Source organism: Oryctolagus cuniculus, chromosome 17 (genome assembly GCF_051225735.1).
Source record: "Oryctolagus cuniculus isolate XC-2025 breed Fujian yellow rabbit chromosome 17, ASM5122573v1, whole genome shotgun sequence".
NCBI classification, from domain to species: Eukaryota; Metazoa; Chordata; class Mammalia; order Lagomorpha; family Leporidae; genus Oryctolagus; species Oryctolagus cuniculus.
The window spans coordinates 65352695-65368258 of NC_142883.1; the positions used below are offsets into that span (position 1 = coordinate 65352695).

Consider the following 15564-nt stretch of genomic DNA (forward strand, 5'->3'; position numbering starts at 1 on the left):
ACAAGGCAGCTGCAAGCAGACGCCTGCAGGTGACCCTCTAGCAACACTCCTGTGTCAGGGTAGACGCGGCCCAGGTCACGCTGCCCACACCCCCAGCTCTCCACCCACCGCTGCCCTGCATCCCTCCTGCCGCTCAGCTCAGGGTCACCTTGAGGCTGTGGCTTGAGCCGCTGGGATTGGCTCAGGGCCACCAGCTGCCAGGGAGCCAGCGTGCTGTGTGAAGGGGGGACCCGTGTATGCTCCCACCCCCCCTGGGCAGCCCTGAGAGCAGGCCAGCCTCCACCCCTGCAGGTGCAGCACCGAGGCCATTGAGTTTCGGCACTGTCCCCGTGAGCAGACAGCTGGTGGGGAGGGAGGGGCAAGGCTGAGGTCCCGTGTGGAGGCGGGGCTCGCCTTCCAGCTCCAGTGGGACCACAAAGCAGAGTCTGTGTGTGTGTGTGTATGTGTGTGTGTGTTGGGGGGAGGTGACACTCTTCATGGACTGAGGTGACCCCCAAATGCCCGGCCACCAGGCCCTGCCTGCCCAAGCCAAGCGCAGCGAGGCCAGCCCCAGGCCACTCGCCTGGTGTTCCTGGGGTTCACCAGCGACAGCGCGGCACAGGGCTGTTGGCTCTGGAGGAGGAGTGGGAGGGAGGGCTCAGACAGACCAGGGTCGCTCCCTGCCTCCTTGCCGGGCACACACTGGGCAGCCCTGCACGGGCTCTGGGGCTGTGGACAGCGGCAGAGACAGGAGTAGATAGAAGACTGGGGCCTGAGGGTCGCTGGGACCCTGTGCTCCAGGGACAGGGGATGCAGCCGGGCTGCCGCGGGCTTTAGCGCCCTGCTCTGTGCGGCCCGGTTCCCCCGCACCACCCAGGCAGGCAGCAGAAGAAGGGCCTCCTGTGGGCCCAAATGCGCCGCCCCGATGCAGAGCGTGTCTCCCGGTGCACCGGGCAGGTGCGGGAGAGGCCCAGCGTGGCTGTGTGGCTGCCCTGGAATCAACCAGACACCACCACAGGCTGCGGCGGACCTGCGGCCCCAGCTCCGGCCCCCTGGCAGGAGGAACTCCAGTCCCCACCACCAGCACCACGGTGAGGCTGAGCCCACAGCGGGGCTGGCTCGCCACCAGGTACTCACTCCGAGGCCTGGGGGAGCCCTAGCCCAGCCGGCTGTGTACACACTGTGACCAGAACGCTGGGTTTACTGGAATCCACGCCTAATAGAGGACCGTGCTGTTTCTGCTCCCGCATCAGAGCCGGGAAACACAACCCATTCTGCACGGAAACGCACGGCGGGACGAGCGGCTCGGTGGCCGTGAGCCCCGCACTGAGTGAGCTCATGGACCGCGTCTGCACAGGCAGGCACGGGGCGGGGGACAGGATGCACTCCACTGCCTCGGGCTCTATTTTTAGAACTTGGTTCGGGCTTCTGGTCACCAATGGGGCCTTGAGGTTGTGCATGCTCTACCCGCCCGAGGTCCCTTAGCTCTGGGGTGGACGTAGGGAGAGGGCCCTGGAGACCCCAGCCCATACCAGGCCACAGGCAGTGTCCACAGCACTGGTGGCTCACAGAGTCCCTCCGCCCTTCCCCCCCACCAACCCTTTCTCCCCCATTCTGGCTCACCCTTGCGGGTGCCACCCCTCCCCACCTCCCTGGGGCCCCTCCTGCCCCAGGACGTCTGCTGTGGATGCCACCCCGGCACCCAACCTGCCCTCGCTCCATCGGCCCAGGCCCGGCCCACCCCACGGGCCCCTCCTCAGTGCAGCCCCCAGGCCTATCCCCAAGCCCCACTGGCAGCTCCAGCTGGCCGGGCATTGGATGTGGCTGTGACAGGGACACAGAGGCTGCAGGGACAGAGCCGCACGTGCGGCCACAGTCCCTGAGGGCCTGGCCAGCTGCCACACAGCCACAGCTCTGAAGACCACAAACTCTGCAGGGACGCGAGCGTGGCGTCACACAGGGCTGCAGCTGCCAGAGCGGGAGAGGGTGGGGTGCTCACATCGCACCCCCTGCACCTGCTGCACATCGCACCCCAGCCCTTGATTGGAGACCGCGCCCCTCTCGGCTTGCCCCTGCCTGCACTCCTCCCCACCAGGGCCCACCCAGCCCCTCGGGTAGCTCTGATTGACAGCTACAACCCCAGCCTGGCGGTGGCCTCCAACGGAGCTTGTGTGGGGGCTGGGTAGACCCCGGGGGAATCCTGGGGGCCACATTTCCAATAAGACTCTGGGCGAGGGAAGGGACCAGGATGTGAGCCAGCTCATGGCTCCACCGAGGGCCCCCGGATGGCCTCACCAGTCAGCACGGGTTCCCCCCAGGGCACCGAGGGGCCCTGCGAGGCACAGCTCTGCCTGCCCCCACACCCCTTCCCGGTGCAGCTCATCGGGGGCAGTGGGTCGTGCCTGCTGGGCTCCTTGCTGAGGCCAGCAAGGGAGGGGCGCCCACAGCTGCTCCAGCTGTCCCTCCCGGTTCACACTCGGCAGCCAGAGCAAACAGGTCTGCCCTGATGGCCCGTGGGGGTCTGGGCTACACCTCAGCTCCAGGTGTCCCGGCCCGGGGGGACCCATCAGTGACCGTTGGCCTTGGCTGTACAAGGGAAAAGACTGACATTTGGGAGGGCTGGGCAGGCAAGGGTGGCGGTAACGGTTTTATGGGTATGGAAGTATGGAATTTTCATTCGGGGACGAGGAAAGTTCTGGAAGCGCATCACTGGGAATGCATGGAACGTCACTAAATTGTGCGCCTCAAAAACGGTAAAGGTTCCATTATGTGTATTCTGCCACACGCACGCACGCACGCACACACAGAACCTGAACCTGCAGGCATGGAGTAGACCCCGGGGCATTCTATCAGCGGCCCCGCCCCCAGGGCCACATCCCCACCGTCTCCCCAGTAGGTGGGAAGAGGCGTCCTGTGGACAGCTCATGAGGGGGGCAGAGCCGGGGAGGGGTGGGGCAGGTACCTGGGAGCTGGCATCCAGCACCCACCGCTGCTGCCTTCTGGTGGTGGTGGGGGTAACCGAGAGATCCTGTCCCAGGGCTGCCCATGACCCCTTTTCCAACGTCCTGGGGAGGCTGAGTTTGGAGGATGCCCCAGCAACAGGAAGAAGTGAGGGCCTGTGGCGAGGGTGCCTGGGCCGTGGGGAGGGGGAGCCTGGCTCCCACCCACCCACCAGACACTGAGCACTGTGCAGGCCGGGGCCTGCAGGGTCAGGCAGAGCCGAGGGGACAGGGAGGCCAAAGGCATCTGGGGGCACGGGGCCAGCATGCGTCCCACCCAAGGAGGAGCAGCTGCAACTCCACTCTCAGCGACTGCTCCACCACCGAGTGTGCGACGAAAGTCAGCGAAAACCAATTCCTACAGCGCCTGCGCTATCAGTGTCCCGAGCATGCAGAACCCAGGTGGTAGTGGTGCTGGCGGGGGAGACCCAGGGCCCAGGAGGGGACCACGCTGGGGTCTGGCAACTCAACCCCACGGGCAGGCACACTCGGAGGGAGGGTCCAGCCTGGCCTGGCTCTGGACAGAACGGGCTCCCAGGCAGGGGGCTGTGCTCTGCCGGATCCTGCCCTGGCCTTTGCCCCGGATGGCAAAGGTAACAGCGGGGCATCTGACACTTCCTGGGGACTCCAGGGATGTGAGCCTGGGGATCACGGGTGTCGTGCCCCCCGCCGCCCCCGACCCGGGCCCCCGGAGGACCTACCAGTGCGAGCGCAACACGTTCAGCAGCAAGATGGCAGCGCCCAGCGCATAGCAGGCTAGGTAGGGGGACCCAAAGGCCTTGCTCAGCCTGCGAGTTTTCTGTTCCCATCTTGCAACCTAGACGGCCAGAAGAGAGAGCGAGACGTGAGCGGCTTGCCGTGTGGGGCTGGGGGGGGGGGGCGTGGTGGGGAGCGGTCTCCATTGGGTTCTCAGGAAGCAGAATGAAGGGAGCAACAGCCACGCCCACCTGCCTCTGGCCACCAGCCCATCCTGGAGCGGGGCCCTGCCTTCATCTGCGGCTGGATGGGCGACACAGGCAAGCCAGGAGCCAAATGCAACCGTTGGCCAAATGCAACCAAGAAGCGAAAAGGGCCTGCAGGACCCCCACAGTGCTCACCACACGGGCAACCTCGGGATGGAAGGGAACCTCCCTCCCCACCTGGGACCCTGCCTGGTGCCGCCTGAGCCACAGAACTCCAAATGCGCCCTCTGCACCCTGCTGTGTGTGGGGTCCCAGCATCGGGGCTGCCGGCGGGGCTGTTCCCACGCCGCCTGGCTGGGCTCCCAGGCTCTTCCTGGCCCAGCGCAGGGATGTGTGGATGGAGGCAAAGGCACGGAAGATGCCGAAAGGCAGGTGCACAGCCTGGGAGCAGGGTGGCAGGCCACCTGCCCGGGGCCCTAAAAGCACATATGTCCAGGGTCGCTGCAGTCCTGGCCTCAGGGGCCCAGGCACTTGGGCCACCTTCCGCTGCCTTCCCAAGCTCATTAGCAGGGAGCTGGATGGGAAGTGGAGCAGCCGGGACTCAAATCGGTGTTCACACGGGGTGCTGGCTCTGCAGACGGTGGCTTAACCCGCTGTGTGTGCAGCCACCAGCCCCCTTGTTATCTTTCCCAGGGCTCTAACTCTGGGCGTGCCTGGGGATTGCATCCTTGGGCTCAGATAGGGGTCGTAGCTGGGAGGCCAGAACATTCTAGTCAAACTCACAGCGTTTGCCAACGTATTTGATCCGACAACTAAGCACGCAGAGTTTTCACATGAAGACCTGGGATTCCACTGGGAGCCCCAGCAGGCTGCACACCCCACGGGGACAGGGCAGCTCTGCTCTCTTCTGCGAATGAGGCTTCTGGGGGTGCAGCCCGAGGTGCCCAGCCCCCCTAGATGTCCACATAGCCCACAACAGGCACAGCACACCCCTGAGGCTCCAGGACGCAACCCCAGCCTGCTGTGTGCCCACTGCCATGACCAGAGATGACCCTGGTCAGCATCTACAGGGAAAGAGAACTCTGGAGACCTGGGACTTGCGGCCACACAGAGCCAGGGACGGCTGTGCTTGGCCGCAGCACAAAGCACAGCGTGTGTACCTGGTTATGCTGGTGACCCGAGACCTGCTTGGATCCCGGTTTGAATCTGCCCAAACCGAGTGACACGGGACCTTCCTGTGCTTGAAATGACAACAATGCCTGCCCAGGGAGACTGCGTAGATGCAGCAGGACATGCTGCAGCCCTGGCCCAGCGACAGCAGGAGCTCAGTGCCCAGGGACGGTGACAACCCAGGGGCACCTGACAGAACCGGGGTGGGGGGGGGCCACGCGCTGCCAGGCATCCTGCAGCTGTCTCATCAGTGCCAGGAGCCCTGAGCCCAGGGTCTGAGCCACGGCGGGATGTTTCTCAGAGCCTTCTGTAACTGCAGACTGTGTCTGGGTTCCCTCACAGACCAGAGGGCCCCTCTGTGTGCCTGCGCACCCAGCCATGCACCATCCATCCATCCATCCATCCATCCGCCATCCATTATCTGCCCACTCATCCATTTGCCCATCTATTCGTCCATCCACTCCTCTACCCACCCCATCCACCCATCACCCATCCGTTCATCCGCCCATCCTTCATGTACCCAGATATCATTCACAATCCACCCCCCATCTGTCCACACCTGACCCACTCACCTATCCATGCTCACCCTTCTTTGCACCGCCCATTCTTCCATGGATGCGTGCACCCCTCTCTTCATCCATTTACTCGCCCACCCTGCCCCCACCTACCCAGCCCGCCGCCTTCCATCCACCTGTACTGCAGGCCAGGTGTCACACTAGGCAGCAAACTGTTTTGAGAAGAAACAGGAACATAGCGACGCTGCCCTTGGCTCCACGTCATGCGTGTAACTCAATACTGAGAATCGCAGCCCAGGGAGCCTCATGCATTGGAAACAGCACGGGCAACCCCTTGTCCTGAGACCCACATGAGCAAAGCAAGGGCCACGGAGGAGGCCTGAGAGCCGTCTCCCCCAACCGGTGAGGCCAGAAAATCAGGGGCTGTTGGAGACCCCTCCCCCTTGCCCTTGAAGCCAGGGCTGCTGGGGGAATAGGGGTGGGGCAGGGGCACAGAGGCTGGGTCTCATGGAGCATCTCCCGTGCGCCTGGTGGAGCCCCGGACTGGTTCAGGGCGTCGGCTTCTGGGTCCGTGCTCCTCTACCGGCTCCCCGGTCGGTGGAAGCAGCTGACGATGCTGGCTTCATGTGTGCGAGGCTGGGAGTGGGCTGGAGAGCGGCTAGCACTCCTTGGCTGTGGTGCCGTGTGTTTCATCCCAGCGTGGACAGACGCCTGGGGCAGTGGGGCCTGCTGGCGTGCTGGAGGAAGCGCGTTGAGGGCCGCAGTCGCCAGGGCAAGCAGAGCACGGGGCGGGGGGACAGGAGGGGCTCCTGCGCTCCCCATAGCTTCCTGCAACACCTGAGCGCCCCCTTGCAGCAGGGCCCACCCCCTGCCTGCTCTGCTGTCCTAGCCGATGCCAGGGGCCAGCACCTGCTCCCTCCTCTGGACTCGCTCCCCAGGGCGCTGTGGCCAGGGCCCAGCAGTGCAAGTGACACCTGCTGTGACATCGTGCACGCGGCTGTCCCCCAAAGAGGGCTCAGTGGATGCTGCTCTGAGTCAGTGGATGATGAGTGAGCAGTGCCAAGGCCTTCTCTGCTCCTCCCTCGTTCCTGCTCCCACCCACCCCACCGGGAGACACAGTGGGACCTGCCCAGAAGCTCCTATCTTCTTGTGGGCGAGGACTCTGGCGGGGCCTGGAGGTCAGCCAGCCAATGACCAGGAGCTGGGAGCATGCAGAGCAGGTTTCTGTGAGGAGGGTGGGTCCTAAGCCCCGCCCCCCAGGGAGAACACCTGGAAGGGTGACACACCGTCCCCTGGTCCCCGACACATGCTCCGCGTCCTGGCCCCTGCCCTCTGTTCGGACTCCCCGTGCCCACCCTCCACAGCCACAAAGGACAGAGCAAGGGCTCCGAGCAAAGGCTCTGGGTTCCAACTCTGGCTCCAGCAACCTCCCCCCCAAGTCAATCACATCCTACGATGGTGGGGCCCACGCCAGCATCCGCCAGCAGGGGCCTGGCTGCATGCATGGCGGTGGAGGAACCAGGAAGGAGTGAGCTCCAGGATGCAATGCTCAATAAAAAGCCAGGTGCGGGAGGAGAAAGTGCTCTTACCTGTCATGTCGGAAAAGGAGCAGGGGGTGGGGTGCAGTGAACACACAAACCCTTGCCGCTCAAAAAAAAAAAAAAAAAACAAAAAACAAAAAAAAAAAAACTTCACGGATAGAGAGTTCCCCAACTCTTTTTTTTTTTTTGCATTTGAAAAAGACCAAGAGAGTGCACCCACACCCACTGGTTCATTCCCCCAAGTGCATGTAACAGCTGGAGCTGGGCCTGGCCAAAGCCCCAGGAACCCTTTAGTTTGTTCATTCATTCATTCATTCTTGGGGACCCAACTACTTGATCCACAGCAGGAAGCCGGAGCCGGGAGCCAGAGACAGGTTCAGAGCCCGGGCAATCCAATATGGGACAGCAGCTTCCTCCTGCAGCCTGGGCACCTGCCCCAGTGTTCTCAAAAAGAAACAAGGGGAGGGTGGGCCAACAGGAATCGGGGTGATTCCCTCCAGGTGAGGAGGGAGCAGGGCGGGGGAGGAGGAGACAGATTCGGGCTTTTAGGAACATCTTTCGTTTTGTAATATTGACTATGGGCCCACCGAAATGTTTTGTATACTCAAGAGTGAAAACAAAGGGATTGTTTTTACAAAATAAATAAATAAATGGTACCAATTGCACATCAAGTCGATAAAAACGTAGGTAGGAATTTTTTTTTCCCCAGCCTAAGGACAAAAAGAGCCCAAGAAATTCCACAGCCACCGGGAGTCATGGCACAGATGGGAATACAGGCACTGGCATTCTGGTCACAGGTGAATCAGTTATGTCAATATAGTCAGGGGCCAAGTTTCCCCAAAGGAGAGGAAAAGATACAAAAGTGAAATAAGAAAGCTAGGCAGGGGGCGGGGTTTGGCCTAGTGGTTTAGACTGTAGCATTCCCTATCACAGGGCCTGAGGTTTAAGTCCTGGCTCCAACTCCAGAGGCGACAGCTCATGGGGTTGGGTGCCTGCCACCCACGAAGGAGACCTGGACTGGATTCACGGCTCCTGGCTTTGGCTCTGCCCTGACCTGGCATTGCAGGCATTTGGGAAGTGAACTGGCAGATGGGTACTTTCTCTCTGCCTCTCAAATAAATTTTAAAAAGATTTTTTTAAGTTAAGCAAAAAGCTTTTGGTATAGAAATACTGTATAAACTCATTATTTATTTCTGTCCCTGAAAAATTCATTTTCCCTAGCTCCACTAGCATTCAAACTGTGGTCTCTCGATATCCTTCTCCCTCCCCGCCACCCACCCCCCCGAAAAAAAAAAAACAGCTATCCAGAGCTCCTTGGTTAGAAAGTCTGGTAGAAACAACACATACCATGTTGGGCCTGGGGCCAGTGTTGTGGGGCAGTGGATTAAGTTGCTGCTTGCCAGGCCACCATCCACATCAGAGTGCCAGTTCGAGTCCCAGCTGCTCTGTTTCGAATCCAGCTCCCCTCTAATGTGCCTGGGAACCAGTGGACGATAGCTCAGGTACCCGAGTGGGAGAACTTGATGGAGTTCCAGACGCGACTTCAGGCCGGCCCCACTCTGGCTATTGCAACCATTTGGAGAGTGAACCAGCAGATAGAAGACTCTCTCTCCCTCTCTCCCTCTCCCCCCCCCCCTCCCCTCCCTCCATCTCCCCCTCTCCATGTCTCTCTGCCTTTCAAACAAACAAAAAAAGGCCTTGGGCCTGAGCACAAGAGCGCTCACAGACCAGGTGGAAACGTCAGACACAAGGGAAAATGTGGACAGCCTCCAGCAGGCTAAAAAGGGGAAATAAATACATAAACAGATATGAAATAAATATTAAAAGGGAGGTGCGCTATGGTACAGTGGGTTAAAGCCCCAGCCTGCAACACCAGTGTCCCATATGGGCACCGATTCAAGTCCTCATTGCTCTATTCCCAGTTCAGCTCTCTGCTATGGCCTGGGAAAGCAGTAGAAGATGGCCCAAGTTCTTGGGCCTCTGCACCACATGGGAGACCCAGAAGAAGCTTCTGGCTCCTGGCTCCTGGCTTCAGATTGGCTCAGCTCTGGAAAGCAATTAAATAGAAAACAGATGGATAAACAAGAAAAATCAATAAAACCAAGAGCTGGTTCTTCGAGAAGACAAAGTTGATAAAACTTCTATCCAGAGGGATCAATGATAAAGAGAAAAAAAGTTTTCAACCTCAGGAATGAAAGCGATGCTATCACTCCAGGCTGCAGATGGTCGAAGGATCAGGAAATTTCATAGACAAATGTATGCCAATTTGGTAAATAGCTATTTAAGGAAACAGTAATGCCAATTATGGGGCCGGTGCTGTGGCATAGCAGGTGGAGCTGCTGCCCGCAGTGCCAGTATCTCATGTGGCTGCTCCATTTCCGATCCAGCTCTCTGCTGTGGCCTGGGAAAGCAGTGGAGGATGGCCCAAGTCCTTGGGCTCCTGCACCCACATGGGAGACCTGGAAGAAGCTCCTGGCTCCTGGCTTTGGATTGGCACAGCTCTGCCGTTGCAGCCAAATGGGAGTGAACCAGTGGATGAAAGACCTCTCTCTCTCTCCCTCTCTCTCTCTCTCTCTCTGCCTCTCCTTCTCTCACTCTGTAACTTTGACTTTCAAATAAATCAATAAATCTTTTAAAAAAAAAACTAATGTCGATTATATACAAACTCTTTCAAAAATGAAGAGGAAGTATTTTCCAACTCCTTTAACAAGATCAGCATTACCTGATACCAAAGTCAAAGACATGAGGTGGGGCCGGCGCCGCGGCTCACTAGGCTAATCCTCCGCCTAGCGGCGCCGGCACACCGGGTTCTAGTCCCGGTCGCGGCGCCGGATTCTGTCCCGGTTGCCCCCCTTCCAGGCCAGCTCTCTGCTGTGGCCAGGGAGTGCAGTGGAGGATGGCCCAGGTGCTTGGGCCCTGCACCCCATGGGAGACCAGGAAAAGCACCTGGCTCCTGGCTCCTGCCATCGGATCAGCGCGGTGCGCCGGCCGCAGCGCGCCGGCCATTGGAGGGTGAACCAAGGGCAAAGGAAGACCTTTCTCTCTGTCTCTCTCTCTCACTGTCCACTCTGCCTGTCAAAAAAAAAAAAAAAAAAAAGACATGAGGTGAATAGAGAACTACAAATGTCCCTTACAAACAGACGTAAAAATTCTAGAGGGGAAAAAAAAATCTTGGCAAATTAGCCCAATGGATTCAGAAAAAAAGGAACATACCACGAAAAACCATGATTAAGGAAGGGTTTACCCCAGGAACAAAAGGCGAGTAGAATATTTAAAAAATAAAGTCTGGGGCCAGCGCTGTGGCATAGCAAAGCCACCACTTGCAACACAGGTATCCCAGCTGGGTGCCGGTTAGAGTCCCGGCTGCTCCAATTCCAATTCAGCTTGCTGTTAATGGCCCCGGGGCAGAAGCAGCGGAAGATGGCCCAAGTCCCTGGGCTCCTGCCACCCACGTGGGAGACCCGGCTGAGGCTCGGGGCGCTCTCAACACTCTTGCTCAACGTCCAGCGGGTCCAGGCAGGTCCACCTTTGCTCACAGCCAGCGAGGATGATCCTACGTGGGACATTGGATGGCATATCCCCAGACAGGAAGAGACTTCAAAAGTTTCTGGAAAATTCACATGATGGAAAAACTTGGTGCTCCTGGGGTGTCCCCTCCCCTCTCGACAATCTACAGGGTGAGCACGGCTCCACCCAAAGCCCAGTGGGCTTTCTCGGGCACCAAGTCACAATGGGATCCTAAAACTCACAGGAAAGGTCAAGGGCCCAGTACTGGCAAAATGACTTTGAAACGGAAGAATGAAGCTGACACAACCAGGTTTTGAGATGTGTCAACAGAGCTACAGTAGTGGAGACGGCGTAGGACTGGCGGACAGACAGACAACCAGACCAGGGGGACGGGGCAGAGGGTTCAGAAATAAAGGGCAGACGAGCAATCGGACATCACGCACACAGGAGCAAACCTCCACCCGTAACAGACCAAACGCGAAAAAGTGAACTCAGAAGGACACACAGGGGAGACTCTTCATTATCTTGGAGAATGTGACGATTCCTCGGGTACAACGTGAAAAGCCTAATTCATTAAAAAAAAAAAATGGGTGAACTGAACAGCAATGTTTTTAAAACTGCTTATCTTCAAAAGGCATTACTGGCTTCAGCCTGGCCCAGCTCTGGCCATCGCAGCCACTTGGGGAAGTGAACCAGCAGATGGAAGATCTCTCTCTCTCTCTCTAACTCTGTCTTCAAATAAATAAAATAAATCTTTAAAAAAAAAAAAAAAAAGGCTTTCGGGCCGGCGCTGTGGTGCAGCGGGTTAATACCCTGGCATGAAGCACCAGCATCCCATATGGGTGCCGGTTTGAGTCCCAGCTGCTCCACTTCTGATCCAGCTCTCTGCTATGGCCTGGGAAAGCAGTAGAAGATGGCCCAAGTCTTTGGGCCCCTGAACCCATGTGGGAGACCCGGAAGAAGCTCCTGGCTTTGGATCGGCATAGCTTTGGCCATTGTGGCCATCTGGGGAGTGAATCAGTGGATGGAAGACCTCTCTCTCTGTCTACCTCTCTCTGTAACTCTGTCTTTCAAAATAAACAAAATAAATCTTTTTAAAAAAAGATTTTACTGATGGAATGAAAAGATAAGTTATGGGCTAGCCTCAAGTATGCATTCCGTAAAGCTTGAATCCAAAACACATGAAGAGCTCTCAAAATGTGATAACGAAGAAAGCAACTCAATCTTTTTAACAGGTGGAGGCTTGCGACTAACTTCATAGTCATCGAAAATGGCTGCAGGTTTTCCTGTGCTTGGGAACAAAACCGGAAAGGAAATCCACTCTTGCCATGGCTATGCGACTTTCTTGTTTTACTTTTTTTAAAATTATTTTCATTTTATTTGAAAGGCACAGAGACAGAGAGAGGCCTTCCAGCCTCTGGTTCACTCCCCAGATGTCTACAATAGTCAGGGCAGGACCAGGCTGAAGTCAGGAACTCCATCCGGATCTCCCATGTGGGTGGCAGTGATTTGAGCCATCACTGCCACCTCGCAGGCTGTGCATTAATGAGAGAGAGAGAGAGAGAGAGAGAGAGAGAGAGAGAGAAGCAAGCTCTTTTTTTGTCTGCTGGTTTACTCCCCAAATGCCCCAAATAGCCAGGGCTGGGCTAGGCTGAAGCCAGCACCTGGAACTCCATCTGGGTCTCCCGCATGGGTGGGCGGGGCCCAGACACTTGAGCCATCACCTGCTGCCTCCCAGCGTGCATTAGCAGGTCGCTAGATCAGAAGCGGAGGTGGCCGGGACTTGAACTGGGACTCCAACATGGACGTGGGTGTCCCAATCAGTGGCTTGACCTGCTGTGTCACAACACCTGCCCTTCAAAATATTTTACAGCAAGACAATTTATCTTTTAATTTAATTTTGCTGCAAATTTTTCTGAATTACTCTTGTAAAGGCATCTAGATTCAAAAACAAGCAATAAAACTAACTCTGTTAAACCCTAGGGAGGGGCCGGCACTGTGGCGCAGGGGGTAAAGCTGCCATTTGCAGCGCCGGCAACCTTTATGGACACTGGTTCGAGTCCCGGCTGCTCCACTTCTGATCCAGCTCTCTGCTGTGGCCTGGAAAAGCAGTAGAAGATGGCCCAAGTCCTTGGGCCCCTGCACCCACATGGGAGACCCCAAAGAAGCTCCTGGCTCCTGGCTTCAGATCAGCGCAGCTCCAGCTGTTGCGGCCAACTGGGAGTAAACCAGTGGATGGAAGACCTCTCTCTCTCTCTCTCTCTGTCTCTCTCTCTGCCTCTCTCTCTGCCTCTGCCACTCTCTCTGTGTAACTCTGACTTTCAAATAAATAAATAAATCTTAAAAAAAAAAAAACCTAGGGAATGCACTAAGAAACTGTTAGAACTAATAACTGAACCTGGCAAGGTTACAAGACACAAGGTTAATATACAAAAATTGATGGCGTAGTGGGTAAAGCCTCTGCCTGCAGCGCTGGCATCCCCTATGGGCACTGGTTAGATTCCTAGCTACTCCCAGCTCCCTGCTGATGTGTCTGGGAAAGCAGTGGAGGATGGCCCAAGTCCTTAGGCCTCTGCACCTGCATGGGAGACCCGGAAGAAGCTCTGGGATTCTGTCTTCGGATCGGCCCAGCTCCAGCCGTTGTAGCCATGTGGGGAGTGTGGAAGATAGCACTAATCCAGGGATTCGATGCAGTCAGGGCCAGAATCTCAGCTGGCTCCACTGCCAACACTGAGAGGCTGACCCTGCTGCCTAGTGGATGTGCAGGGGACCCCAAGTAGCTAAAATCATCTCGATAAAGGATAACATTAAGAGAACGCACACTTCCTGATTTCAAACTCGCTACAACACAACAGTAGCCAGCGCAAGTGTGGCGTCAGGAAGAACCCGAAATCCTGATTCACCTGTCAATTCCTTTTTCAGCAGGGCTGCCAAGATGAAGGAAGAATGAGACATAGATGTCGGGACAGCTGGACATCCCCATGCAAAAAGAATCAGGACAGATCCCTACCTCACACCACGTAGAAAAATGAACTCAAGACCTAGAACTACGAAACTATTAGAAGACAACACAGGTGCAGATGTCCTTGGATTTGGCCATGGTTGCTCAGATACGACACCAACAACAGCACAAGCAACAGAAGAAAGAAGCATATAATAAACTGGATCTCATCACGAAGTTTCATTTCTTGGGTTTCCAAGGATAGTATCATGGAAAACACAAAAAGGACCCACGGCATGGGAGAAAATATTTGTAAATCATTTGCCTGATAAGGGGCTTGTAACTGGAATATATAAATAACTCTTACAGCCCAATAAGACAAGGATAAATTTGCACTCATGGGAATGGCTGCAAACAAACCCTGACCACACCAAAGGGTGGAGAGAAGTGGAGCAGCCAGGACTCTCCTTCGCTGCCAGCGAGGTCGCAGGGGGAGCAGTCACCACCATCACCGCCAAGTGACATCTGGCCAATTCTCAAGCAGACACACAGACAGCTACCGTGTGGCCCAGCCATCTTGCTCCTGGCTTTCGTCCACGGGAAATGAGAGCAGCCGCCCGTGCAAAGCCAGAAAGTGGCTCTACGCAGCGACCTCAGTCCTGGTAGCAATAACCCACATGTCCAGCAACAGGTGACCCAGAAAACCAACGGTGGGGCCTGCGCACAGTGGCACACTCACCAGCCAACAACCAGGAAACTGACACACACGCGTGGCATCGCTTGGTCACTCCCAGCCACCCAGGGTGGAATCGGCTGGGCCAAAAGGTACTCATAGTGTGTGAGCCTGGGGCATCAAAACCAGACCAATGTCTGGTGGCAAAATGCAGATCAGGGTGGGCATCCGGGGGGCACAAGGAAGCTTCTGGAGGTGACAGACACATTCACAGCTCTTAAAACAACGTTTTTCATTCAGTTCACTCCCCAAATGCCTGCAACAGGGGGACAGGGCTGGGCCAAAGCCAGGAGCCAGGAAGTCCATCTGCGTCTCCCACCAGGGAGAGCCAAGGGCCACAAGGCTTGGGGCTTTTGGGGCTGGAAAATGACCCCTCATATCTGTTAGAGGGTCTCTGGGCCTCTGCTTAGAAAGATGGTCACATCCCAAATGTAGGGCGGGGTGACCCTGGAAAGGAAGGGAGGGGACCTGCCCACCTGCTCCCTCCACAGCCCAGGCTCCTTGGCTTCCTCTTGCTCTGCTGACCCCACCCTTGCAGGTCCCCAGTCCCCATCCGCTGTGGAGTGACCTCGCTGCAGTGATGGCAAAGGCCACCTCATCGCGGAGGGCTGAGCCGCAGCCGCTGCACCTGCTCCTCGCGCGGGCCACCGCCAGCAGTGGCCTCTCCTGGTGCTGGCCCCAGGCAGGCTCATCTGCCCATTAGTCAGTACCTTTCGGCCACCTCTTCTGCCCCTGGTGTTTATCTGCTGGGGAGGAAGAGGAGGAGGGAAAGCCCGGGGCCACTCAGCTCCTGAGGCTCCAGGACCAAAGACTTGGCCTGGGCGTGCACTGGCCCTGGAGCGGGTTGGGAAGGGACCACAGCTCCGCCACTTCCCAGCACTGCGGCCGACCATGACTCACTTGCTTCCCGAGCCTGCTGTGCCGGGAGGGGGGCTCCTTCCCAACACCTGGCCCTCCAGGCAGCGTTGGAAGATGGTCCCATGCCTTTGACTTGGCTGGAATCTTGGCCTCGCATGCAACCTGCCCCCTCCTGGGAAGACCCAGACAGGAAGGGCAGGCAGGGGAGCACTCAGGGACCCACGCCCCCAGGAGGGGGATGGCTGGGCTGCCAGGACCTGCATGGTGGCCTCTGGCTCTCTGCAACAGGGTACAAGCCCAGGACCTGAGTCCCGGCCCTGTGCCCACCCCAGCAGGCAAGCAGGGATCCCGCCAGTCGGCACATTCCACAGCTGCTGAGTGGTCCAGACAAGACGCAGGCGGTGGCGTGTGCCACTTGG

The 15564-nt window shown here is 57.5% G+C and overlaps 1 protein-coding gene across 24 annotated transcripts in view; it reads right to left on the reverse strand.

Moving 5' to 3' along the window:
* Positions 1 to 15564, reverse strand: part of PEMT (phosphatidylethanolamine N-methyltransferase) — a 61070-nt gene that overhangs the window by 5486 nt on the left and 40020 nt on the right. For 22 of the 24 annotated variants that reach the window (XR_016223662.1, XM_051830752.3, XM_089317109.1 and 19 more), the window contains one exon: positions 3680 to 3795. Coding sequence is in view for 23 of the 24 variants with exons in the window: in XM_051830752.3 (XP_051686712.1) it covers positions 3680 to 3795 (116 nt within the window). In the remaining variant the exon portion in view is untranslated. Of the gene's footprint in view, positions 1 to 3679; positions 3796 to 8453; positions 8665 to 15564 lie in introns of those variants that run through there. The other 2 variants (XM_089317113.1, XM_089317110.1) reach the window with 2 other exon arrangements.